This window comes from Pseudophryne corroboree, chromosome 1 (assembly GCF_028390025.1).
Source record: "Pseudophryne corroboree isolate aPseCor3 chromosome 1, aPseCor3.hap2, whole genome shotgun sequence".
Taxonomy (NCBI): Eukaryota; Metazoa; Chordata; class Amphibia; order Anura; family Myobatrachidae; genus Pseudophryne; species Pseudophryne corroboree.
This window is the reverse complement of record NC_086444.1, coordinates 119,193,972-119,221,771: the sequence shown is the minus strand read 5'-3', so window position 1 is coordinate 119,221,771 and position 27,800 is coordinate 119,193,972. Positions and strand designations below refer to the sequence as shown.

The following is a 27,800-nucleotide window of genomic DNA, read 5'->3' as shown; positions in this document are numbered from 1 at the left end:
TTTCATGAGGTTCAGAGGTACTGTATCTGTCTGAGGGGGTCATCCAAAAAGAGAAGGAGCTGCACTGTAGTGTAATGAGAGGCTGTGTGACCCCAGAGACAAAGCACTCTAGTAGCAGTTAAGTTCCCGTAGCCACTTCCGGGGGGTGGGGTCTAGGTGTGCAGCGCAATCACTTCTAAAGTGCTGTGGAAGCCTGGAACCGCAGTGTCTCTGACAATCTAGTTAAGCCTAAACCGTAGCGCTGCTGGCAGGCGCTTTTTCCAAGGTATGGGGGTGAGGTGGAGTGGGGAAAGTCTACTCACCAGGGAGCCCCAGTAGAACGTAGCACGCAGGGGTTGAGAGAAGGCAGAAACTCATTCAGTAAACAGATGTTGTAAACTGGCAATATGGAGCGCCATGAGATTGTATGTGCCATCTTTGCCTGCCAAACCATGGCCATGACGCATAATTAATGAAAACAGAATATCTGGCCAGGCTTGATTGCATCAAATGTGACCATGTCAAGCTGGGCTTGCCCTGATACAGTTGCACCTAAGATGACAGTGTCAGAAATCCCAACCAGCAGCTGTTGGAAAGTAATCTTCCACTTACCCTTGGGATCACAGTTTCTGGCCAGCCTCTCTTAAACCTCTGTTCCATCCCCCTTGTCTCACAGGCATGGCTGAAGGCAGAGATATTACCGGCAGCCAAACTCACACGGCTCACTGAATCTGCAGCTCCCCACAGCCACAGAGATTGGCGATACTTACAGGATCGATCTTCCTGCATCCTGGACTCACAGCAGCTGTGCCACCCCAGCCAGTGTCTCCTACTCTCCCAGGAAAAAGTGATAGGCAATTCTTAGGAACGCACACCTCCTGCTACAGGCTGCTTTTGCAGGACTCAAATGTTGTGCAGTGTAACTAGGAAAATACTTTTATATAGTAAAAACAATTTTGAAATATTTATTAATATAATTTTAATGGGTACAGATGTGTTTTCTACTATTGTTGAATAGCATACCTCAGCGCTGCCGAGATGCATCCGGCTCCCCATTGTTTTTGCTACAAGTACGCATCCACTACAGCCACGGTAGACTATTAAAAAACCTAAGGTAACAGGAGCATAGCTTCCCACTAACCCTGCCGGCTCCCCGTGTAGTTGTGAGTAGTGAGAGCATTGCTCCTCCGCTACCTGCAACAGCTTCAGAGAGGTGCACTTTTCCCACTAAAATATGATATGCAGGGACATATAGCCGGCCATTAAAGGGCACATCTATGTTATTATTGATAGAGTCAATTTTACACATGGGGCTATAACTTTGCTTCTTTGGCATCTGTGCAGTAAAAATATTTACCAACATACTTAATTATCTAGGTGGGAGGAAAGTGAGAACAGGATAAATCTTGTGTACACACACCCCTTAATTAATTAATACCTATGTTTTGCAGAATTTCCAGCAACTTGTCTTTTTTCCCGTATTCTTCAACTTCGACTATTCTCTGCTCCACATCGCTGCAAGCACCACCAACTTGTCCAACCACGACGAACAGGTAATCAGTCTTCAAAATCTCTCTAGCAAGGCTTATGGAAATAAAAATGCGTTAAAAAAAAATAATAAATTAGTGATTCTTTTATTACTACCTTTAACTGGGAAAACTGACTGAAATACACTTTTTATACTACCTGCACATCTTTTATTCATGAATGTGAAGTAGTTTATTGTCTGTTTCACAAGTTTATTCCAATTTAAATTACGCCAGGCATGTTACGGTCGCATAAAGAGAAAAATCTTAATGAGGTTTAAGGCGCAATATACATAGTGTGACGGCCCATCTGACATTTAGGGGCAAAACTTAAACATAAATTGTATATGTACATAAAAATCTGTTTGCAGACATGAGGAAGACGTAGAGGAACAGCTGGAGTAGCGAGTCTTGGGTAGGGGTAGGCTCTTTTGAAAACTGGGCAGCCAAGGAGGTGCAAATACCTATAAAATTGAGTGGAAGGCAACAGATATTAAATGTGAAGCAGTGTAAAGGATTTTAATATATTGTCATATGGTGTAGACACTTCCCGCTAACCCCAAACCCACCTTGGACTGAAGAACGAAGGAGTGTTGAGATTTATACCCTGAAAGTGTAGTTTGGGGATAATAGTCTAATAGTGTTAGCTGCTCAGTAATGAGGCCGTGGGGGGGTTGTTTGCCTGGGGGTTTGGCTGGGGTCCCCCTTAGTTGTGTGGCCGCGGGGGGTTGGTTTACCTAGTAGGAGATGTCAGATTTTTTGGGGGAGGTGGACAGTTGTCTGGCTCCTACACTTTCATCCTGGCTCCTATATTGTCGAGAGATGGTTTACCATTATTTAACAAAAAAATCGAGACCCACTCCAAAACATCGCATGACATCCCATAGTAAGTGTAACTCCACTAAATCAAATGCACTAGTGGCATTCAAGGTAAAAACTTAGAACTTTTCCTTGTGAGACAAATGGGTAAGGAGGCGACTAATATTTACAGATGTAGACTGCCCAATCATGAAAACCACCTAGGCTGGATGCAAAGACGAGATTTATGGTAAGACCTTACCGTTGTTAAATCTTTCTTCGAGGTACACTGGGCTCCACAAGGATTAACATCGGGGGTGTAGAGAAGGATCTTGATCCGAGGCACCAACAGGCTCAAAGCTTTGACTCTTCCCAAGATGCACAGCGCCGCCTCCTCTATAACCCCACCTCCGTGCACAGGAGCTCAGTTTCGTTAACCAGTCCAATGCAGTAGCAGGTACCAGAGACAACAATCATGAGTAGCCACATTACCACACACTCATCACAGGAGAGGGTGTCAGCGTCTAATGCCATACCAACCCAAAGAAGCCAAGTGCGTCAGGGTGGGCACCTTGTGGAGCCCAGTGTACCTTGCAGAAAGATTTAACAACGGCAAGTTCTTAACATAAATCTTGTTTTCTGCTGCGGGGTACACTGGGCTCCACAAGGATTAACATCGGGGATGTCCTAAAGTAGTTCCTTATGGGAGGGGACGCACTGTAGCGGGCACAAGAACCCGGCGTCCAAAGGAAGCATCCTGGGAGGCGGAAGTATCAAAGGCATAGAACCTTATGAACGTGTTCACTGATGACCACGTAGCCGCCTTGCACAATTGATCAAGGGTCGCACCACGGCGGGCTGCCCGAGAAGGTCCAACCGACCGAGTAGAATGAGCTTTAATGCTAGCAGGAGCTGGAAGGCCAGCCTGTACAAAAGAATGTGCAATCACCATTCTAATCTATCTGGCCAAGGTCTGCTTGTTAGCAGGCCAGCCACGTTTGTGAAAACCAAACCATACAAAAAGAGAATCAGATTTCTGAATGGAGGTTTTCATCACATAGATACGGAGAGCCCGTACCACATCCAAAGACAGCTCTTTAGATGACGCCTCAGGAGAATTAAAGGCCGGAACTACAATCTTCTGATTAAGGTGTAAGGAAGACACCACCTTGGGTAAATAACCCGGACGCGTTCTAAGAACCGCCCGGTCAGGGTGAAAAATCAGATAGGGGGACTTACAGGATAAGGCACGCAAGTCCGAGACCCTTCTAGCTGAAGCGATAGCCAGCAAAAACAAAACCTTAAGGGAAAGCCAGTGAAGGTCAGCAGACGCAAGAGGTTTTAACGTAGGACTCTTGCAAGGCCTCCAGAACCACGGACAGATCACAAGGGGCCACAGGTGGTACATAAGGAGGCTGAATCCGCAACACGCCCTGAGTGAAGGTATGAACATCAGGTAGGGCAGCAATCTTTCTCTGAAACCAAACCGACAAGGCAGAAATGTGAACCTTGAGGGAGGCCAGACAAAAACGTAATACCAGGCCCTGTTGTAGGAAGGCCAACAGTTTGGCCGTACTAAACTTGAAAACGTCATGATTATGAGACGCGCACCAAGTAAAGTAAGCATTCCAGACCCTATGGTAAATCCGAGCAGAACCCGGCTTACAGGCCTTCAACATCGTTTGAACGACCGCCTCAGAAAAACCCTTGGCCCTCAAGACGGAAGCTTCAAGAGCCACGCCGTCAAAGCCAGACGGGCCAAGTCCTGGTAAACACAAGGAAAGTAGAAGGGGACGATCCAGCAAGAGGCCCTGTACATCGGAGAATCAGCGCAGTCTGGGCCACGCAAGAGCGATTTGAAGAAGTATGTTTCCTCCTTCTTGCTTGAACTTCCGTATAACTCTGGGCAGGAGTGACACCAGAGGGAACATGTACAGCAGCCGAAAGTTTCATGGAATTGCCAGAGCGTCCACGAACGCTGCTTGAGGATCCCTTGTCCTTGGTCCAAAGACCGGAACCTTGTGATTGTGTCGAGACGCCATCAGGTCCACATCTGGAAGGCCCCACTTGTCCACGATAAGTTGAAACACCTCTGGATGGAGGCTCCATTCTCCGGCGTGTACGTCCTGACTGAGAAAGTCCGCTTCCCAGTTTAGGACCACCGGAATGATCACTACAGATATGGCTGGCAGATGGTGTTCTGCCCACTAAAGAATCACTAAAGTAGAGACTCCTCCTCGGTCCACCGACCCCTGAAGGGAGTGTTGTCCCATTACCGCGCCTTAATCTCTCAGACTGGCATCCGTCGTTAGCAAGACCCAGTTGGATATCCAGAAGGGACAGCCCCTGCTCAATTTATGGTCCTGAAGCCACCAGCTGAGTGACAGGCAGACCTCCGGAGACAAGGAGATCATATGAGATCTGATCCGGTGAGGCAGGCCGTCCCACTTGGCAAGAATTAACTTCTGCAGAGGGCGAGAATGGAATTGAGCATACTCCACCATGTCGAAAGCAGACACCATGAGACCTAGCACTTGCATTGCCGAATGAATTGACACTTGCAGACGAGATAGGAAGCATTGAATTCTGTCCTGAAGCTTCAGGACTTTCTCCTGAGACAAGAACAACCGCTGGTTGTGAGTGTCCAATAACGTTCCCAGGTGCACCATGCTCCGAGCTCAGGATGCGGAGCTGCCTTCTAACACTTCTGATCATGCTAGACAATGTGGGCCGTCATGAACTGGACAGTCAGATCTAGATGACACAGGAGAATTTCTGGGGAGTTTGCCAGGATCAACAAATTGTCCAGGTATGGTAGGATCCTGACCCCTTGACGGCGGAGTGTAGCAGTCATGACAGCCATTACTTTGGTTAAAACTTGGGGAGCCGTTGTCAAACCAAAGGGTAATGCCCTAAATTGGTAATGAAGGTTGCCCACCGCAAACCTCAGGTACTGCTGATAAGACACTGCAATAGGAATATGCAGGTAGGCATCCTGTATGTCCAGGGAGACTATATAGGCTCCAAGGCCAGAACACTAGAGTGTAGAGTTTCCATACGAAACTTGGGAGACCCTCACATACTTGTTCAAGGACTCGAGATTGAGAATGGGCTGCGGGAACCCGTTCGGTTTCGGGACTAGAAACAGCGGTGAATAGAACCCCTTGCCTCTCTGAGCCAGAAGCACTCGTACTACCTTTGGTCAGGAGGGACTGTACCACCGAATGAAGTGTGTTTGCCTTCATCGGGTCCAAGGGACATCTGTCAGGCCAAATCGATGAGGGGGACGGTTCCTGAAGGGTACGGCATAACCTCGATTGACAACTTCCCTTACCCAGGCATCGGAAGTGTTCTTCAACCATTCCTGGGCAAAACCTAGTAGTCTGCCCCCCACCCTGGGATCCCCCAGAGGGAGGCCCACCCCGTCATGCGGCAGGCGTGTCAGTTTTGGAAGCAGGCTGATGGGCAGCCCAGGCCCGCTTTGGTCTGGGCGGGTTTGGAAGCATGAGCTTGCTTCGGGTACGCCTGACCTTTTGCTTTATTTGGAGGACGAAAGAGCCGAGGGAAAGCAATTTTAGCCTTCTGCACAGAAGGACTCGTACTAGGTAGGCAAGCTGTTTTAGCAGTAGCCAGATCAGCCACAATCTTATTGAGGTCTTCGCCTAAAAGAATGTCTCCCTTAAAAGGAAGCACCTCCAGGGTTTTCTTAAAATCCATATCCACCGACCAGGATCTCAACCAAAGGATACGTCGAGCCAAGATGGACGTAGTGGCAGCCGTGGCCGCCAGCACCCCGGCATCGGAAGCCGCCTCCTTAAGGTACAGAGAAGCCGTGGCAATATATGAGAGACATTGTCTAGTATGATCAGAAGTGTTAGAAGGCAGCTCCGCCTCCAGCGCCCATGCTTAAACAGCCAATTTTGCTGCAATGGTTGGTCTATGCACAGCCCCCGTTAGGGTGTAAGTCGCTTTCAAACAACCCTCCACACGTCTATCCGTTGGTTCCTTCAGAGAGGTGACGGTAGTTACTGGCAGAGGTGAGGAAACTACCATGCGTGCCACATGAGAATCTACAGGCGGAGGAGTTTCCCAATTTTTTTTTTACACAGCGTCGCAGAGAGAGGATAGCGAGCCAACAGTCTCTTATGCGGTGTGAATTTTGTCCCCGGATTTTCCCAGGATTCCTGACGTATGTCAGCCAGGTGTTGAGAATGAGGTAAAACTTGTTTAACCACCTTCTTAAGTTTAAATCTGTCCGGGTTTTTAGAGACAGCCGCAGGCTCAGGTTCATCAGAGACCTGAAGAATGAGCCTGATAGCCTCAATCAAATCAGGAACATGCACCAGTGACTTCCCTTCCCCATCAGAAGCATCAGAGTCAGTGTCTGTGGGGTCAGTATATGCACCATCCTCCTCAGAGGATGTGTCCGGACAGCGGTGGATTGTGAGGAAGTAGCGGCTCGTTTAGAAGACGCCTTAGTCTTAGGTGGGCGAGAGTGAGACCTATTTTTGGTCAGCGATTGGTTCAAGTGCTGTAACAGTGTTGAGATTTGATCCGCCCACGGCGGATTGACTGTAGGGACCATAAATTGCTGTACTGGCCGAGGAGGTCCCACAGGGGGCGTAAGTTTCGTTACCAGCATATTTAACAACGTGGAGAAGGTAGCCCAAGGTGGGTCATTAGTTGCCCCCGGTGCTACAGACCCACTGGGGGGTAAGGAACCCCCTGAACCTGAAGTCTCTGCTGCCATGTTTTCCTCAAAAGTGACTGCAGCATCACCACCACGCAATGTGGGAGAAGCCCCAGTTCCGTTGCCCCTTGTAGCTGACATAATGATAAGCACAATATCAGGCAACCTACTACAATTTTAGCAGCGATATACCTAGCAAGAACTCCCGGAGTAGTGCTACTTTCCTGTCGGCACAAACCGGGAATATATGGTGACTATAAACCACAAAGAAAAATACACAGTACGTATATCTTGTGAAATTCCTATATCAGTTCACAAACCTGATGCACTTAGCCCCTTCAGGTTAAAGAACATAGGAGTAGCCAGCTGAGTGAAATACACGAGATGGCAGCCACGCAGCAGCTACATGCACACACACACACACACACACACACACACACACACACACACACACACACACACACACGGGTATATTTACTAAGCTCCCGATTTTGACCGATTTGCTGTTTTTTCTTCAAAGTGTCATCTCGGTAATTTACTAAACTAAAATCTCGGCAGTGATGAGGGCATTCGTATTTTTTTGTAAGTCAAAGAAAAAAAATACGAATGAATACACCATCGGTCAAATACACATGTTATTTCGTACAACTCGGTAATTTACTAAAAATTCTATTTCACAAACACTGCCGGCAATAGCCAAACACTGGCGTGAAAAAATACAATTCGGAAAAAAAAAGCAGTTTTAAAATAGACCTGCTTTTTTTTTTTTTACCGTGTTCTGATAGTCATACACGGATCCATGAGATCCTTGCATGTTTATCAGTGGGAAGGGGTGGGAAAGTGTTAAAAATTAGAGAAAAAAAATGCGTGGGGTCCCCCCTCCTAAGCAAAACCAGCCTCGGGCTCTTTGAGCCGGTCCTGGTTGTAAAAATATGGGGGGGGAAATGACTGGGGTTCCCCCATATTTAAACAACCAGCACCGGGCTCTGCGTCCGGTCCTGGTACAAAAAATACGGTGGACAAAAAACGTAGGGGTCCCCCGCATTTTTTGAACCAGCACCGGGCTCCACTAGTCAGAGAGATAATGCCACAGCCGGGGGACACTTTTATATCGGTCCCTGCGGCCCTGGCATTAAATCACTAACTAGTCACCCCTGGCCGGGGTAACCTGGAGGAGTGGGGACCCCTTAAATCAAGGGGTCCCCCCCCTCCAGCCACCCAAGGGCCAGGGGTGAAGCCCGAGGCTGCCCCCCCCCATCCAAGGGCTGCGGATGGGGTGCCGATAGCCATGTGTAAAAATAAGAATCCATTTTAAAGGGGCATGATCTGTCACCAGTCTGAATTGTCTACCCAAGAGGTAATATCTCAAGGTATCTAGTGCCCACTTAATTGCCAAAGCCTCCTTTTTCACAATGGCATACCTTTTTTCATGCTCACTGAGTTTGCTACTCACATAAATGATAGGGTGTTCGTCCCCATCTCTGGTTTGGGACAGCACAGCGCCTATCCCTACCTCTGAGGCATCTGTCTGTACCACAAATTCTTTTGAAAAATCTGGTGTTATCAATACCGGTTGTGAACACAAAGCCACTTTTAACGCTTGGAACGCTTTTTCTAGATCAGGGTTCCATTTCAACATATTTGACTGCTTCCCTTTGGTAAGGTCTGACAACGGCACCGCTGTGGTCGCAAAATTGGGAATAAACCGTCTATTAGTACCCAGTTATTCCCAAAAAAAAAGCTTTTACCTGTTTTTTATTCACTGGACGAGGCCCGTTTTAAATAGCATCATTATTCAATTGGGGCCTAATCAGACCTCTGCCCATGGTGAAGCCCAAGTATTTGACCTCCTCCATTGCGAGGCAGCACTTCTTTGGGTTAGCAGTTAACCCTGCCTCTCTGATTGAGTCCAGTACTGCTTGTACTTTAACCAAATGGGACCCCCAGTCTGTACTGTGAATTACCACATTATCCAAATAGGCAGCTGCATATTTTCTATGGGGCCTCAAAATTTTATCCATCGCCCGTTGAAAGGTTGCTGGAGCCCCATGCAACCCAAAGGGTAACATACTGGTACAGCCCCTCCGGAACTGAAAAGGCTGTTTTTTTTTTTTTGCACTATTAGATAAAGGTATTTCAAAGAAAAAGTGCACACCAGCAATTCTGCGCAATAAAATGAATAGAGCTGCCCTGCTTCTTCACTAAGCGGGACAAACACATAAATCCCGTATAATTCAAATAGGAAACAATAAAGTGCAGCGTGCATAGGCGCTCATACCATACGATGAATACCTATTTTTCACAGGTAAGACTAGGCCAGGAATTAAAAATAAAGTGCATTTATTCCATGGAAAAATTGATATACATAAAAATACTACAATAATGACAAGATAAAATACAAAGATAGAGCCTGGAGACAGTGTCTGATGTAAAGTGGCTGTGCATGTAGGAGAATATACAATCTCTCACCATATCATGGCCCTGCGGTGGGCTAGCTTATGTCCTACCGAAGGTTCATAAGGACATGGTGAACCCGCCGGGTCGCCCTATAACAAGTCCCTGGTCAGGACATGTAACCAGGGTTTCCACAGGTGTGGGGCCTGTTTAATGTGTCGAACCACATATAAAAAAGATCTCCCACGAAAAACTACAGAGTTTATAGTGAATGGGAAAAAACACAAAATCAGGGATTTCATCACATGCAACACAAGGAACGTGATTTATCTCCTTGAGTGTAAATGTGGGCTCATATACGTGGGCAAAACCTCCAGGCCCTTAAAAACTAGAATGGCGGAACACGTTTACAATATCCGCAAAGGCCTGGAGAGTCACCCGTTCTCAGAACACTTTAATAAAGTGCATAAAAAATGTGAGGGACATATAATTAGGTATTTGGGCATCCAACAAGTAAAAACCAACTGGAGAAATAGGGATCTCGAAAAACGCTTGGCGCAAAGTGAGATGCGCTGGATATTTGATCTTAATTCTTTAAAACCCAATGGGCATAACGCCGATTTTGAATTAAAGTGGTTTTTAGATTAATGTATTTTAGCATCTAGTATTTTTAACCACCTCGTTGTAACCATCTCTCTTTTTTATTTTTTATTTTCCACATGTCACTTTTTGTCCATCCATGGAATTCCATTTGAAACAATTTGGATAAGGAGTAACCCCACTCGGGTAATAGGGAAGGACTAGTGGGAATACGAAGTACCACTGAGTTTGGTCAGAGTGGGTTACTCTACTGGAAAAGTGACAAGAAATACAAGCAAATGTGGATAAATCTGAAAGCTTAAGAATTGGAAAAGTGTGGGTTCTTTCCCTTAACAAAGATGGCGGATGAGGACTCACTGATGATCGTTTTCTGTTCCCAAATAGAACCATGCGCTATATACAGTTCGTTTGTAATCTCCGCTTTGTGTGATGAGTATACAAGATAAAGAACTACTGTGGAAGACTACGATCGAAAGACACAGCTTATAAAATGAATGGAACGCACGCGACGCAACTTCCGGCTAGCGCTGGAACGCAAAGCGCGTCACTTCCGGCAACACACGCTGGGGAAGCAGCGCTATGCCGTTCAGAGCACAGGTGACATCAGTAGAAATCAGGTTAATGGGTATAAAAACCCGACAGGACACAGTACACTTATTCACGACTTGAAAAAGGTAGGACCTACCTACCGAAACGCGTTGTCAGCTGGAAAGAATTTATCAGGACCTGTGGAGCAGTGACATTTCTGGGACTATTTGCTGATCCAAGCAATGTGCGGTGGTGCCGGGCTGTTTCAGCTCTGGACCGCAAACTGCTTTCATAAGCTAGCCCACCGCAGGGCCATGATATGGTGAGAGATTGTATATTCTCCTACATGCACAGCCACTTTACATCAGACACTGTCTCCAGGCTCTATCTTTGTATTTTATCATGTCATTATTGTAGTATTTTTATGTATATCAATTTTTCCATGGAATAAATGCACTTTATTTTTAATTCCTGGCCTAGTCTTACCTGTGAAAAATAGGTATTCATCGTATGGTATGAGCGCCTATGCACGCTGCACTTTATTGTTTCCTAGATAAAGGTATTTGCCAGTAACCTTTGGTCAGGTCCAACGTGGTGAGAAACCTGGCTGTTCCCAGCCTTTCTATAAGCTCATCCACACGGGGCATGGGGTATGCGTTAAACTTGGACACCTCATTTAACTTACGAAAGTCATTACAGAAGCGTATGCTACCGTCGGGCTTCGGGATGAGAACTATGGGACTAGACCGCTCACTGTTAGATTCCTCTATGACTCCAACTTCTAACATGGTTTTAACTTCTTAAGAAACAGCTTCTCGCTGAGCTTCAGGAATCCTATATGGCTTTAAAGGGACCCTGACCCCTGGTTCTGTGACAATGTCATGTTTTGTTATGGTCGTTCGGCCAGGCAGCTCTGAAAATATCTCCCTATTTTGGATGAGAAATTCTTTAACCTGATTGTTCTGATCAGCTGATAATGTCTCTGACACCTTTACTGCAGGAAGCAACAGAGGTGAAGACACCGAAGGGCAAGGCTCCGCTGACAGAGACAACCTATCTTTCCAGGGTTTGATTAAGTTAACATGGTAGATTTGTTCGGGTTTTCTCTTTCCCGGCTGGTATACTTTGTAATTAACCTCATTCACTTTTTCCCTAATCTCAAATGGACCCTGCCATTTAGCTAGGAATTTGCTTTCCACAGTGGGTACCAAAATAAGAACTCTATCTCTAGGAGCAAATTCCCGTATCTTGGCACTCCGGTTATATACCCTCTGTTAAGCACTTTGGGCCTGTTCCATGTGCTCTCTGACAATAGGTACCACGGCTGCAATCCTATCCTGCATTTGTGTTACATGTTCAATAACGCTTCTATAAGGAGTGGGCGGTCCTTTCCACGTCTCTTTGGCAATGTCCAACAGCCCTCTGGGGTGTCTACCATACAACAAATCAAATGGAGAAAATCCCGTAGAGGACTGAGGAACTTCTCTGATGGCCATTAACAAGTAGGGCAACAAACAATCCCAGTTTTTCCCATCTCTATCAAAAACCTTTTTTAACATACTTTTTAATGTTTTATTAAACCTTTCCACCAACCCGTCCGTTTGGGGATGGTAGCTGGACGTCCTGAGGTGAGTGACCTTAAATAATTTGCACAATTCTTTCATGATCCTTGACATAAATGGAGTACCTTGGTCAGTCAAAATTTCTTTTGGTATTCCCACTCTACTAAAAACCTGCACCAGCTCCCTAGCTATCGCCTTGGTTGTGATAGTGCGTAAAGGGACAGCCTCAGGATATCGAGTGGCATAGTCCATTATTACCAGGATATACTGATGGCCCCGAGCAGACTTTAACAAGGGCCCCACGAGATCCATGGCTATTCTGTCAAACGGGACCTCTATAATAGGCATGGGAACTAGTGGGCTCCTGAAATGGGGTCTAGGGGCATGATACTGGCATTCAGGACAGGAAGAACAATATTCAGACACTTCTTTATAAACCCCTAGCCAAAAGAACCTTTGTAAAACTCTTTCAGTGGTTTTTTCTGCCCCTAAATGTCCCGCTGTAACGTGACTATGAGCTAAATCTAGTACCTTTCTCCAATAAGGCTGGAGAACTACCAGCTGTTCCACCACATCCTCACCCCTTTTGACAATGTGGTACAAGAGCTCATTACAGATGGCCATGTGGGGATACGTAACCCTGTCATCTGGTACCACAGGTTCCCCATTAACAACCTTAACATTCTCTCTAGCCTTTATTAAGGTAGGATCCTTTAACTGTTCAGACGCAAACAGATCCTTCTTTACCTCCAGGTCAGGCACACTTTCAGTTCTAACTACTATGTCCCTGTTCCCAGCAAGAGGGTCCTCACTGGACTCCCCATCTGTCACTTCCCCAGCCAAACTAGCAAAAGGCAAAGGGTCAGAAAGTTCCGAAGACACACGTACATCCATAAAATCACCGGTATTATAAACTGGCTCTTAACTTCTCACATCTGTTGATAACCTTGATTCCCAGTTTCCAAAAATGAGGAAAATCCCTCCCTATTATGGCCTCATGCACCAAGGTGGGGACCAGTCCTACTTTAACCATTGCTGACCCACAACAAGTTTCTATATTCACTTCAGCAGTGACATAATGTTGGGTATCCCCATGTATGCAAGTTACCCCAATAGGTATTTGCTGGACCTTTAAGGGGTTCACTAACCCAGCTTTCACGAGGGTAACTAAACTTCCTGAATCTAGCAAGGCCTCTACCCGGTTACCCTCTAAGAACACATCACACATTTGTTTTTCCAGCTCAGGTGAAGGTACCACAGTACAGGCTAACTTAGCAAAGAAAGACATTCTGCGACATTCAAAGGCAGCATCACATTGTATGGGTTCTTGCGTGACTTGGCAATTGGCAATAACATGACCTGGCACACCACACCTAAAACATTTAACCACACGATTATCAACCCGTTTGGGCAGCATAGACCGTTCTAGCTCCATTGGCCTGTCTCCAGGGCCAGTGTTTACAGTCTCTCCAGCCTTGCGTTCTCTTAACCGCCCAGCAACGTTTTCCCACGGAACAGTCTTACCAGTCTTTACTGAAGGGCGCTGTCGAGGATCTATGGGTTTCTGGGTAGTCATCAGTAGTTCCTCTGCTGCTAAATACCTTTCTACCATGTCCACTAATTGGTCAGCAGTATCCGGGTTTCCATGGCTCACCCACTTGCGCAGGACCATGGGCAAAGATCTCAAATAGCTGTCCATGACAACTCTTTCAACCATCTGGGGACCAGTTAATGTCTCTGGCTGTAACCATTTTTTTGTTAGCTGAATAAGGTCATGCATCTGGGAGCGAGGAGGCTTCTCCATGGCGTACACCCAATGGTGCACCCGTTGTGCTCGTACTGACAGCGTGACTCCCAGGCGGGTCAGGATCTCAGTCTTTAGTTTATCATAGTCCCGAGCCTCAGCAGGGCTTAAATCAAAGTACGCTTTTTGGGGCTCACCTGACAGAAAAGGTGCCAGCAGACTGGCCCACTGTGCTTTCGGCCAGTTCTCACGCTCGGCAGTCCTTTCAAACGTGGTCAGGTAGGCCTCCACATCATCAGCCTCTGTCATTTTCTGCAGGAAGTGACTGGCCCGTAAAGAACTAGAGCTGGTCGGAGCACTGATGGCCATATCTCCAATCCGGGCCTCTGCACCACTTCTGTTAAGGCATCTCTATCCTGACGCTATTGCCTGTAAAGTTAGTCAATAGCCACCTGCTGCTGTCTCCTATTTTCCTCCATTGCCACCTGCTGCTGTCTGTTGGCCTCCTGCTGAGCCGCTGTAGCTTGCAGCAAGGCTTTGAGCAGTTCCTCCATGTCGACAGACTTTTCAGGCGGCTTTGTAGCTGCTTTCACCCAGGACATATATCAAATCCTCAGGGCGAGTCTCAGTAACTTCTAGTGATGTGCACCGGCAATTTTTCGGGTTTTGTGTTTTGGTTTTGGGTTCGGTTCCGCGGCCGTGTTTTGGGTTCGAACGCGTTTTGGCAAAACCTCACCGAATTTTTTTTGTCGGATTCGGGTGTGTTTTGGATTCGGGTGCTTTTTTCAAAAAACCCTGAAAAACAGCTTAAATCATAGAATTTGGGGGTCATTTTGATCCCATAGTGTTATTAACCTCAATAACCATAATTTCCACTCATTTTCAGTCTATTCTGAACACCTCACAATATTATTTTTAGTCCTAAAATTTGCACCGAGGTCGCTTGATGACTAAGCTAAGCGACCCAAGTGGCCGACACAAACACCTGGCCCATCTAGGAGTGGCACTGCAATGTCACGCAGGATGGCCCTTCAAAAAAATACTCCCCAAACAGCACATGACGCAAAGAAAAAATAAGATTTTACTTACCGATAAATCTATTTCTCGTAGTCCGTAGTGGATGCTGGGACTCCGTAAGGACCATGGGGAATAGCGGCTCCGCAGGAGACAGGGCACAAAATAAAAGCTTGAGATATCAGGTGGTGTGCACTGGCTCCTCCCCCTATGACCCTCCTCCAAGCCAGTTAGGATACTGTGCCCGGACGAGCGTACATAATAAGGAAGGATATTGAATCCCGGGTAAGACTCATACCAGCCACACCAATCACACCGTACAACTCGTGATCTGAACCCAGTTAACAGTATGATAAATTTAAAGGAGCCTCTGAAAAGATGGCTCAACAATAATAACCCGAATTTTTTGTAACAATAACTATATACAAGTATTGCAGACAATCCGCACTAGGGATGGGCGCCCAGCATCCACTACGGACTACGAGAAATAGATTTATCGGTAAGTAAAATCTTATTTTCTCTAACGTCCTAAGTGGATGCTGGGACTCCGTAAGGACCATGGGGATTATACCAAAGCTCCCAAACGGGCGGGAGAGTGCGGATGACTCTGCAGCACCGAATGAGAGAACTCCAGGTCCTCCTCAGCCAGGGTATCAAATTTGTAGAATTTAGCAAACGTGTTTGCCCCTGACCAAGTAGCTGCTCGGCAAAGTTGTAAAGCCGAGACCCCTCGGGCAGCCGCCCAAGATGAGCCCACTTTCCTTGTGGAATGGGCTTTTACTGATTTTGGCTGTGGCAATCCTGCCACGGAATGTGCAAGCTGAATTGTACTCCAAATCCAACGAGCAATCGTCTGCTTTGAAGCAGGAGCACCCAGCTTGTTGGGTGCATACAGGATAAACAGCGAGTCAGTTTTCCTGACTCCAGCCGTCCTGGAAACATATATTTTCAAGGCCCTGACAACGTCCAGCAACTTAGAGTCCTCTAAGTCCCTAGTAGCCGCAGGTACCACAATAGGTTGGTTCATGTGAAATGCAGAAACCACCTTAGGTAGAAATTGAGGACGAGTCCTCAATTCCGCCCTGTCAGAATGAAAATTTAGGTAAGGGCTTTTACATGATAAAGCCGCCAATTCTGACACACGCCTAGCTGAAGCCAAGGCCAACAGCATCGACACCTTCCACGTGAGATATTTTAAATCTACCGTAGACAATGGTTCAAACCAGTGTGATTTTAGAAATCTCAACACAACATTGAGATCCCAAGGTGCCACTGGAGGCACAAAAGGAGGCTGTATGTGCAGCACCCCTTTCACAAATGTCTGAACTTCAGGTACTGAAGCCAGTTCTTTCTGGAAGAATATCGACAGGGCCGAAATTTGAACCTTAATGGACCCTAATTTTAGGCCCATAGACAGTCCTGTTTGCAGGAAATGCAAGAAACGACCCAGTTGAAATTCCTGTGTAGGGGCCTTCTTGGCCTCACACCACGCAACATATTTACGCCAAATGCGGTGATAATGTTTTGCGGTTACTTCCTTTCTGGCTTTTACCAGAGTAGGGATGACTTCTTCTGGAATGCCCTTGTCCTTCAGGATCCGGCGTTCAACCGCCATGCCGTCAAACGCAGCCGCGGTAAGTCTTGGAACAGACAAGGCCCCTGCAGTAGCAGGTCCTGTCTTAGAGGTAGAGGCCTTTCCCAACAGTTTACAATTTGGTGGAAGACTTCTGGGTGTAGTCCCCACTCTCCCGGGTGAAGGTCGTGTCTGCTGAGGAAGTCTGCTTCCCAGTTGTCCACTCCCGGAATGAACACTGCTGACAGTGCTATCACATGATTTTCCGCCCAGCGAAGAATCCTTGCAGTTTCTGCCATTGCCCTCCTGCTTCTCGTGCCGCCCTGTCTGTTTATGTGGGCGACTGACGTGATGTTGTCTGACTGGATCAACACCGCCTGACCCTGAAGCAGAGGTTTTGCTTGAATTAAGGCATTGTAAATGGCCCTTAGTTCTAGAATGTTTATATGAAGAGATGTTTCCATGCTTGACCACAAGCCCTGGAAATTCCTTCCCTGTGTGACTGCTCCCCAGCCTCTCAGGCTGGCATCCGTGGTTACCAGGATCCAATCCTGAATGCCAAATCTGCGGCCCTCTAGTAGATGAGCCCTCTGAAGCCACCACAGGAGAGACACCCTTGTCCTTGGCGACAGGGTTATCCGTTGATGCATCTGAAGATGCGATCCGGACCATTTTCCCAGTAGATCCCACTGAAAAGTTCTTGCATGGAATCTTCCGAATGGAATCGCTTTGTAAGAAGCCACCATTTTTCCCAGGACCCTTGTGCACTGATGCACTGAGACCTGTCCTGGTTTTAGGAGGTTCCTGACTAGCTCGGATAACTCCCTGGCCTTCTCCTCCGGGAGAAACACCTTCTTCTGGACTGTGTCCAGAATCATTCCTAAGAACAGTAGACGTGTCGTTGGAATCAGCTGCGATTTTGGAATATTTAGAATCCATCCGTGCTGACTTAGCACTACCTGAGATAGTGCCACTCCGACTTCTAACTGTTCCTTGGTTCTTGCCCTTATCAGGAGATCGTCCAAGTAAGGGATAATTAAGATGCCTTTTCTTCGTAGAAGAATCATCATTTCGGCCATTACCTTGGTAAAGACCCGAGGCGCCGTGGACAATCCAAACGGCAGCGTCTGAAACTGATGACAGTTTTGTACTACAAACCTGAGGTACCCTTGGTGAGAAGGATATATTGGGACGTGGAGATAAGCATCCTTGATGTCCAGCGACACCATATAGTCCCCCTCTTCCAGGTTCGCTATCACCGCTCTGAGTGACTCCATCTTGAATTTGAACCTTTTTATGTAAGTGTTCAAAGATTTTAGATTTAATATTGGTCTCACCGAGCCGTCCGGCTTCGGTACCACAATATAGTGTGGAATAATACCCCTTCCCCTGTTGTAAGAGGGGTACCTTGATTATCACCTGCTGGGAGGACAGCTTGTGAATGGCTTCCAGAACTGCCTCCCTGTCGGAGGGAGACTTTGGTAAAGCAGACTTCAGGAACCGATGAGGAGGAAACGCCTCGAATTCCAGTTTGTACCCCTGTGATACTACCTGTAGAATCCAGGGATCCACTTGCGAGTGAGCCCACTGCGCGTTGAAATTCTTGAGACGGGCCCCCACCGTGTCTGAGTCTGCTTGTAAAGCCCCAGCGTCATGCTGAAGACTTGGCAGAAGCAGGGGAGGGCTTCTGCTCCTGGGAAGCGGCTGCATGGTGCTGCCTTTTTCCTCTTCCTCTGCCCTTGGGCAGAAAAGAGTGACCTTTTGCTCGCTTGTACTTATGGGAACGAAAGGACTGAGTTTGAAAAGACTGTCTTTTTCTGTTGATGTGAAGTAACCTGGGGTAAAAAGGTGGATTTTCCAGCCGTTGCCGTGGCCACCAGGTCTGTTAGACCAGCCCCAAATAACTCCTCCCCCTTATACGGCAATACTTCCATGTGCCGTTTGGAATCTGCGTCCCCTGACCACTGTCTGGTCCATAATGCTCTTCTGGCAGAGATGGACATTGCGCTTACTCTTGATGCCAGGGTACAAATATCCCTCTGCGCATCACGCATATATAGCAATGCATCCTTTAAATGTTCTATAGTTAACAGAATATTGTCCCTATCCAGGGTATCAATATTCTCAGTCAGGGAATCCGCCCATGCGACAGCAGCACTGCACATCCAGGCTGATGCGATTGCTGGTCGCAGTATAACACCAGTATGTGTGTATATATACTTTTCAGGATATTTTCCAGCCTCCTATCAGCTGGTTCTTTGAGGGTGGCCGTATCAGGGGACGGTAACGCTACTTGTTTAGATAAACGTGTGAGCGCCTTATCTACCCTAGGGGGTGTTTCCCACCGTGCCCTAACCTCTGGCGGGAAAGGGTATAGTGCTAATAACTTATTAGAAATTAGCTGTTTTTTATCGGGGGAAACCCACGCTTTATCACACACCTCATTTATTTCCTCAGACTCAGGAAAAACTATTGGCAGTTTTTTCACACCCCACATAATACCCGCCTTTGAGGTATTTGTAGTGTCAGAAAGGTTCAATGCCTCTTTCATTGCCGTGATCATGTAACGTGTGGCCCTACTGGACATTACGTTTGTCTCGTCACCGTCGACACTAGATTCAGTATCTGTATCTGGATCCGTGTCGACCCACTGAGGTAGCGGCCGTTTTAGGGCCCCTGAGGGTGTCTGAGACGCCTGAACAGGCACTAATTGATTTGCCGGCTTTCTCATGTCGTCAACAGTTTTTTATAAATTGCTGACATTATCACTTAATTGCTTAAACACAATCATCCAGTCAGGTGTCGACTCCCTAGGGGGTGACATCACTAACACAGGCAACTGCTCCGCCTCCACCTCATTTTCCTCCTCATACATGTCGACACACGCGTACCGACACACAGCACACACACCGGGAATGCTCTGATAGAGGACAGGACCCTACTTAGCCCTTTGGAGAGACAGAGGGAGAGTCTGCCAGCACACACCCAGCGCTATATATATATACAGGGATAACCTTATATAAGTGTTAATCCCTTATAGCTGCTGTTAATCTAGTTATTTGCTGCCAAAATGCCCCCCCTTCTCTTTTTTACCCTGAATCAGATGCAGTACTGCAGGGGAGAATCAGGGAGCCGTCCTTCCAGCGGAGCTGTGAGGGAATAATGGCGCCAGTGTGCTGAGGAGATAGGCCCCGCCCCTTCACGACGTCCTTAACTCCCGCTTTTTTGTGTAAAATGGCAGGGGAAAAAATACATCCATATAGCCCTGGAGCTATATGTGATGTATTCCTTTTGCCAGCTAAGGTATATGTGTGTTATATTGCGTCTCAGGGCGCTCCCCCCCAGCGCCCTGCACCCTCAGTGACCGGAGTGTGAAGTGTGCTGAGAGCAATGGCGCACAGCTGCGGTGCTGTGCGCTACCTTAGTCTTGAAGACAGGATGTCTTCTGCCGCCGCTTTCACCGGACCTTCGTCTCTTCTGGCTCTGTAAGGGGGACGGCGGCGCGGCTCCGGTGACCCATCCAGGCTGAACCTGTGATCGTCCCTCTGGAGCTAACGTCCAGTAGCCTAAGAAGCCCAATCCACTCTGCACTCAGGTGAGTTCGCTTCTTCTCCCCTTAGTCCCACGATGCAGTGAGCCTGTTGCCAGCAGGACTCACTGAAAATAAAAAAACCTAACTAAACTTTTATTCTAAGCAGCTCTGGAGAGCTACCTAGTTTGCACCCTTCTCGGCCGGGCACAAAAATCTAACTGGCTTGGAGGAGGGTCATAGGGGGAGGAGCCAGTGCACACCACCTGATATCTCAAGCTTTTATTTTGTGCCCTGTCTCCTGCGGAGCCGCTATTCCCCATGGTCCTTACGGAGTCCCAGCATCCACTTAGGACGTTAGAGAAATGAAAGAAAAAAGAGGTGCAAGATGGAATTGTCCTTGGGCCCACCCACCCACATGTTGTATAAACAGGACATGCACACTTTAACGAACCCATCATTTCACCGACAGGGTCTGCCACACGACTGTGACTGAAATGACTGGTTGGTTTGGGCCCCCACCAAAAAAGAAGCAATCAATCTCTCCTTGCACAAACTGGCTCTACGGAGGCAAGATGTCCACCTCATCATCATCGTCCGATTCATCACCCCTTTCACTGTGTACATTCCCCTCCTCACAGATTATTAATTCATCCCCACTGGAATCCACCATCTCAGGTCCCCGTGTACTTTCTGGAGGCAATTGCTGCTGGTGAATGTCTCCACGGAGGAATTGATTATAATTCATTTTAATGAACATCATCTTCTCCACATTGTCTGGAAGTAACCTCGTACGCAGATTGCTGACAAGGTGAGCGGCGGCACTAAACACTCTTTCGGAGTACACACTGGAGGGAGGGCAACTTAGGTAGAATTAAGCCAGTTTCTGCAAGGGCCTCCAAATTGCCTCTTTTTCCTGCCAGTATACGTACGGACTGTCTGACGTGCCTACTTGGATGCGGTCACTCATATAATCCTCCACCATTCTTTCTATGGTGAGAGAATCATATGCAGTGACAGTAGACGACATGTCAGTAATCGTTGGCAGGTCCTTCAGTCCGGACCAGATGTCAGCACTCGCTCCAGACTGCCCTGCATCACCGCCAGCGGGTGGGCTCGGAATTCTTAGCCTTTTCCTCGCACCCCCAGTTGCAGGAGAATGTGAAGGAGGAGCTGTTGACGGGTCGCGTTCCGCTTGACTTGACAATTTTCTCACCAGCAGGTCTTTGAACCTCTGCAGACTTGTGTCTGCCGGAAAGAGAGATACAACGTAGGTTTTAAATCTAGGATCGAGCACAGTGGCCAAAATGTAGTGCTCTGATTTCAACAGATTGACCACCCGTGAATCCTGGTTAAGCGAATGAAGGGCTCCATCCACAAGTCCCACATGCCTAGCGGAATCGCTGTTTTAGCTCCTCCTTCAATGCCTCCAGCTTCTTCTGCAAAAGCCTGATGAGGGGAATGACCTGACTCAGGCTGGCAGTGTCTGAACTGACTTCACGTGTGGCAAGTTCAAAAGGTTGCAGAACCTTGCACAACGTTGAAATCATTCTCCACTGCGCTTGAGACAGGTGCATTCCACCTCCTTTGCCTATATCGTGGGCAGATGTATAGGCTTGAATGGCCTTTTGCTGCTCCTCCATCCTCTGAAGCATATAGAGGGTTGAATTCCACCTCGTTACCACCTCTTGCTTCAGATGATGGCAGGGCAGGTTCAGGTGTTTTTTGTGGTGCTCCAGTCTTCTGTACGCGGTGCCTGTACGCCGAAAGTGGCCGCAATTCTTCTGGCCACCGACAGCATCTCTTGCACGCCCCTGTCGTTTTTTAAATAATTCTGCACCACCAAATTCAAGGTATGTGCAAAACATGGGACGTGCTGGAATTTGCCCAGATGTAATGCACGCACAATATTGCTGGCATTGTCCGATGCCACAAATCCCCAGGAGAGTCCAATTGGGGTAAGCCATTCTGCGATGATCTTCCTCAGTTGCCGTAAGAAGTTTTCAGCTGTGTGCGTATTCTGGAAAGCGGTGAAACAAAGCGTAGCCTGCCTAGGAACGAGTTGGCGTTTGCGAGATGCTGCTACTGGTGCCGCCGCTGCTGTTCTTGCAGCGGGAGGCAATACATCTACCCAGTGGGCTGTCACAGTCATGTAGTCCTGAGTCTGCCCTGCTCCACTTGTCCACATGTCCGTGGTTAAGTGGACATTGGGTACAACTGCATTTTTTAGGACACTGGTGACTTTTTCTGACATCTGTGTACATTCTCGGTATCGCCTGCCTAGAGAAATGGAACCTAGATGGTATTTGGTACCGGGGACACAGTACCTCAATCAAGTCTATAGTTGGCTCTGAAGTAACGATGGATACCGGAACCACGTTTCTCACCGCCCAGGCTGCCAAGGCCTCAGTTATCCGCTTTGCAGCAGGATGACTGCTGTGATATTTCATCTTCCTCGCAAAGGACTGTTGGACAGTCAATTGCTTAATGGAAGTAGTACAAGTGGTCTTCCGACTTCCCCTCTGGGATGACCATCGACTCCCAGCAGCAACAACAACAGCAGCGCCAGCAGCATTAGGCGTTACACTCAAGGATGCATCGGAGGAATCCCAGGCAGGAGAGGACTCGTCAGACTTGCCAGTGACATGGCCTGCAGGACTATTGGCTTTCCTGGGTAAGGAGGAAATTGACACTGAGGGAGTTGGTGGTGTGGTTTGCGTGAGCTTGGTTACAAGAGGTAGGGATTTACTGGTCAGTGGACTGCTTCCGCTGTCGCCCAAAGTTTTTGAACTTGTCACTGACTTATGATGAATGCGCTGCAGGTGACGTATAAGGGAGGATGTTCCGAGGTGGTTAACGTCCTTACCCATACTTATTACAGCTTGACAAAGGCAACACACGGCTTGACACCTGTTGTCCGCATTTGTGTTGAAATAATTCCACACCGAAGAGCCGATTTTTTTTGTATTTTGACCAGGCATGTCAATGGCCATATTCCTCCCACGGACAACAGGTGTCTCCCCGGGTGCCTGACTTAAACAAACCACCTCACCATCAGAATCCTCCTTGTCAATTTCCTCCCCAGCAACACCCATATCCTCATCCTGGTGTACTTCAACACTGACATCTTCAATTTGACTATCAGGAACTGGACTGCGGGTGCTCCTTCCAGCACTTGCAGGGGGCGTGCAAATGGTGGAAGGCGCAAGCTCTTCCCGTCCAGTGTTGGGAAGGTCAGGCATCGCAACTGGACTCTCCTTGGGGATTTGTGATTTCGAAGAACGCACAGTTCCTTGCTGTGCTTTTGCCATGTTAAGTCTTTTCATTTTTCTAGCGAGAGGCTGAGTGCTTCCATCCTCATGTGAAGCTGAACCACTAGCCATGAACATAGGCCAGGGCTTCAGCCGTTCCTTGCCACTCCGTGTCGTAAATGGCATATTGGCAAGTTTACGCTTCTCCTCAGACGCTTTTAATTTTGATTTTTGGGTCATTTTTTTACTGATCTTTTGTGTTTTGGATTTTACATGCTCTGTACTATGACATTGGGCATCGGCCTTGGCAGACGACGTTGATGGCATTTCATCGTCTCGGCCATGACTAGTGGCAGCAGCTTCAGCACGAGGTGGAAGTGGTTCTTGATCTTTCCCTATTTTTTTAACCTCCACATTTTTGTTCTCCATATTTTAATGCGCACAACTAAAAGACACCACAGATATACAATGAAGATGGATGGATATACTACTAGTATACTTTATGTATGACGACGAGTGACGACACAGAGGTAGGTACAGCAGTGGCCTACCGTACTGCTATATACAGTATAATGGACCTGGTGGACACTGTCAGCAGACTGCGTTTATAGTATAAAGAAAAAAAGACACCACAGGAGTGTTTATCAGGCAGACAAACGTATACTGGTGGTCACTGTCAGCAAAACTCTGCACTGTACTCCTGCTATAGCTGCTCCCCAGTCTCCCCCACAATTAAGCAGTGTGAGCACTCGGCACAGTCAGATATATCATGCAGCACACTAAGGCTGAGCACAGATATGGTATGGAGCGTTTTTTTCAGGCAGAGAACGGATAAAAAAAAACTAGCAAAACTCTGCACTGTACTCCTCCTGTCCTAACAGCTGCTCCCCAATCCTCCCCACAATAAGCTAAGCAGTAGCAATCAGATACTCTAAGGCTCTATAACTAAACGGAGAGGACGCCAGCCACGTCCTCTATCAATCTCAATGCACGTGTGAAAATGGCGGCGACGCGCGGCTGCTTATATAGAATCCGAATCTCGCGAGAATCCGACAGCGGGATGATGACGTTCGGGCGCGCTCGGTTTACCCGAGCCACACGGGAGAATCCGAGTACGGCTCGGACCCGTGTAAAAAGGCTTAAGTTCGGGGGGTCCTCATCAGCCAGGGTATCAAAATAGTAGAATTTTGCAAAAGTGTTAAGACGCCTCTGGCAGCCGCCCAAGAAGAGCCCACCTTCCTAGTGGAATGGGCCTTTACCGAATTTGGTAACGGCAATCCCGCCGTAGAATGAGCCTGCTGAATCGTGTTACAGATCCAGCGAGCAATAGTCTGCTTAGAAGCAGGAGCGCCAACCTTGTTGGCCGCATACAGGACAAACAGTGCCTCTGTTTTCCTAACTCAAGCCGTCCTGGCTACATACATTTTTAAGGCCCTGACTACATCAAGGGACTCGGAATCCTCCAAGCCACCCGTAGCCACAGGCACCACAATAGGTTGGTTCATATGGAACAACGAAACCACCTTAGGTAGAAATTGAGGACGCGTTCTCAACTCCGCTTGATCCACATGGAAAATCAGATAGGGGGATCTTGTGAGACAAAGCCGCCAATTCAGACACCCGCCTCGCAGATGCCAAGGCCAACAACATGACCACTTTCCAAGTGAGAAATTTTAATTCCACCATTTGAAGAGGTTCAAACCAGTGTGACTTAAAAGAACCGTAACACCTCGTTAAGGTCCCACGGTGCCACAAAAGGAGGTTGGATGTGCAGCACTCCCTTTACAAAAGTCTGGACTTCTGGGAGAGAAGCCAATTCCTTCTGAAAGAATATAGATAAGGCCGAAATCTGCAACTTTAACGGAGCATAACTTTAATATCCACTCCTGTCTGTAGAAAGTGGAGAAAACGCCCCAGCTGAAAATCCTCCGTAGGAGCATTCTTGGCTTCACACCAAGACACATATTTCCTCCAGATACGGTGATAATGCTTCGCCGCTACCTCCTTCCTAGCTTTGATTAGAGTAGGGATGACTTCCCCCGGAATACCTTTCCTAGCTAGGATTTGATGTTCAACCGCCATGCCGTCAAACGTAACCGCGGTAAGTCTTGGAACACACAGGGCCCCTGTTGCAACAGGTCCTCCCTGGGAGGAAGAGGCCACGGATCTTCCGCGATCATTTCCTGAAGATCTGAATACCAGGCCCTTCGAGGCCAATCTGGAACAATAAGTACTGTCTGCACTCTTGTTCGTCTTATGATTATCAATATTTTTGAGATGAGTGGAAGTGGAGGGAACACACAGACCGACCGAAACACCCACGGTGTCACTAGTGTGTCCACCGCCACTGCCTGAGGGTCCCTTGACCTGGAACAATACGTCCAAAGCTTTTTGTTGAGGCGTGACACCATCATGTCTATTTGAGGAAGTCACCAACGACTTGTTATTTCTGCAAAGACCGCTTGATGAAGTCCCCACTCTCCTGGATGGAGATCTTGTCTGCTGAGGAAGTCTGCTTCCCAGTTGTCCCCTCCCGGAATGAATACAGCTGACAGAGCACTTGCATGATTTTCCGCCCAGCGAAGAATCCTTGTGGCTTCTGCCATTGCTGCTCTGCTCCTTGTGCCACCCTGGCGGTTTACATGCGCCACGGCTGTGACGTCCGATTGGATCAGAACGGGTAGGTTGCGAAGAAGACTCTCCGCTTGTTGAAGGCCGTTGTATATGGCCCTTAATTATAGCACACTGATGTGTAGACAAGCCTCCTGGCTTGACCATATTCCCTGAAAATATCTTCCTTGTGTGACAGCTCCCCACCCTCGGAGACTCGCGTCTGTGGTCACAAGAACCCAATCCTGAATGCCGAACCTGCGACCCTCTAGAAGGTGAGCACTCTGGAGCCACCACAGGAGACCCTGGCCTTGGGGGACAGACTTATCCTGTGATGTATCTGTAGATGGGTCCCTGACCATTTGTCCAGAAGGTCCCACTGAAAAGTTCTTGCATGGAACCTGCCGAACGGAATGGCCTCGTAGGCCGCCACCAATTTTCCCAATACTCGAGTGCATTGATGAACCAACACTCTTTTTGGTTTCAGCAGGGCCTTGACCATGCTCTGGAGTTCCTGGGCTTTTTCCATTGGGAGAAAAACACTTTTTTTCTGTGTCCAGAACCATGCCCAAAAATGACAGCCGAGTCATCGGAACCAACTGCGACTTCGGCAGCCCTGTTGTTGTAGTACTCTCAGGGAAAGAGACACGCTCTTTAGTAACTGATCTAGCCATCTTGCCTTTATCAAGAGATCGTCCAAGTATGGTAAAATTGTGACCCCCTGCCTGCGCAGGAGCACCATCAATTCCGCCATCACCTTGGTGAAAATTCTCGGGGCCGTGGAAAGCCCAAACGGCAACGTCTGGAACTGGTAATGACAATCCTGTACAGCGAATCTCAGGAACGCCTGATGAGGAGGATATATGGGGACATGAAGGTAAGCATCTTTTATGTCTAGTGACACCATAAAATTGCCCGGAGAGATTCCATGTTGAATTTGAACCTTTTCAAATATAGATTTAGGGATTTTAGATTCAGGATAGGTCTGACCGAGCCATCCGGCTTCGGGATCACAAACAGGTTGAATGGCAGCTGAAACTATATCCTTCTCTGGGGAGAAGCTGGCAAGGCCGATTTGAAAAATCGGTGTGGAGGCACATCTTCGAACTCCAGTTTGTAGCCTTGGGATACAATGTCGATTACCCAAGGATCCAAATCAGACTGAACCCAGACCTGGCTGAAGAGACGAAGACGTGCCCCCACCGGTGCGGACTCCCCAGCGGAGCCCCAGCGTCATGCGGTGGATTTTGTAGAGGCCGGGGAGGATTTTTGTTCATGGGAACTGGCTGTAGCTGGTGTTCTTTTCCCTCTACCTCTGGCGAGTAAGGAAGAGCCCCGACCCTTTTTGAACTTATGCGACCGAAAGGACTGCATCTGGTATTGAGGTGTTTTCTTTTGCTGTGGGGGAACATAAGGCAAAAAAGTAGACTTACCCGCGGTAGCTGTGGAAACCAGGTCCGCGAGGCCCTCCCCAAATAAAACTTCACCTTTGTAAGGCAAAGCCTCCATAAGTCTCTTTGAATCAGCATCACCCGACCATTGACGGATCCACAGGGACCTTCTAGCAGAAACTGCCATGGCATTGGCTCGTGAACCCAATAGCCCAATATCTCGCGCAGCCTCTCTCATATATAACGCTGCGTCCTTAATGTGACCCAAGGTCAACAAAATACTATCCTTATCTAAGGTGTCAATGTCCGATGACAAGTTATCTACCCACGCTGCAATTGCGCTACCAACCCATGGCGACGCTACTGCAGGCCTGAGTAGGGCTCCCGTATGCGCGTTAATTGATTTTAAGGTAGTTTCCTGCCTGCGATCCGCAGGATCCTTTTGGGCCGCCGTATCCGGGGACGGTAGCGCCACCTTTTTGGATAAGCGCGTTAAGGCCTTGTCCACTGTGGGCGAAGATTCCCACCATAACCTGTCCTTCGAGGGGAAAGGATACGCCATAATAATTCTCTTGGGAACCTGCAGTCTCTTGTCTGGAGTTTCCCAAGCC

At 47.8% G+C, this 27,800-nt stretch overlaps 1 protein-coding gene across 25 annotated transcripts in view; it reads right to left on the bottom strand.

Moving 5' to 3' along the window:
* Positions 1-27,800, bottom strand: part of DDX4 (DEAD-box helicase 4) — a 1,188,488-nt gene that overhangs the window by 153,286 nt on the left and 1,007,402 nt on the right. For all 25 annotated transcript variants that reach the window (XM_063962294.1, XM_063962347.1, XM_063962463.1 and 22 more), the window contains one exon: positions 1,418-1,563. In XM_063962294.1, the coding sequence (XP_063818364.1) occupies positions 1,418-1,563 (146 nt within the window). The remainder of the gene's footprint in view (positions 1-1,417; positions 1,564-27,800) is intronic.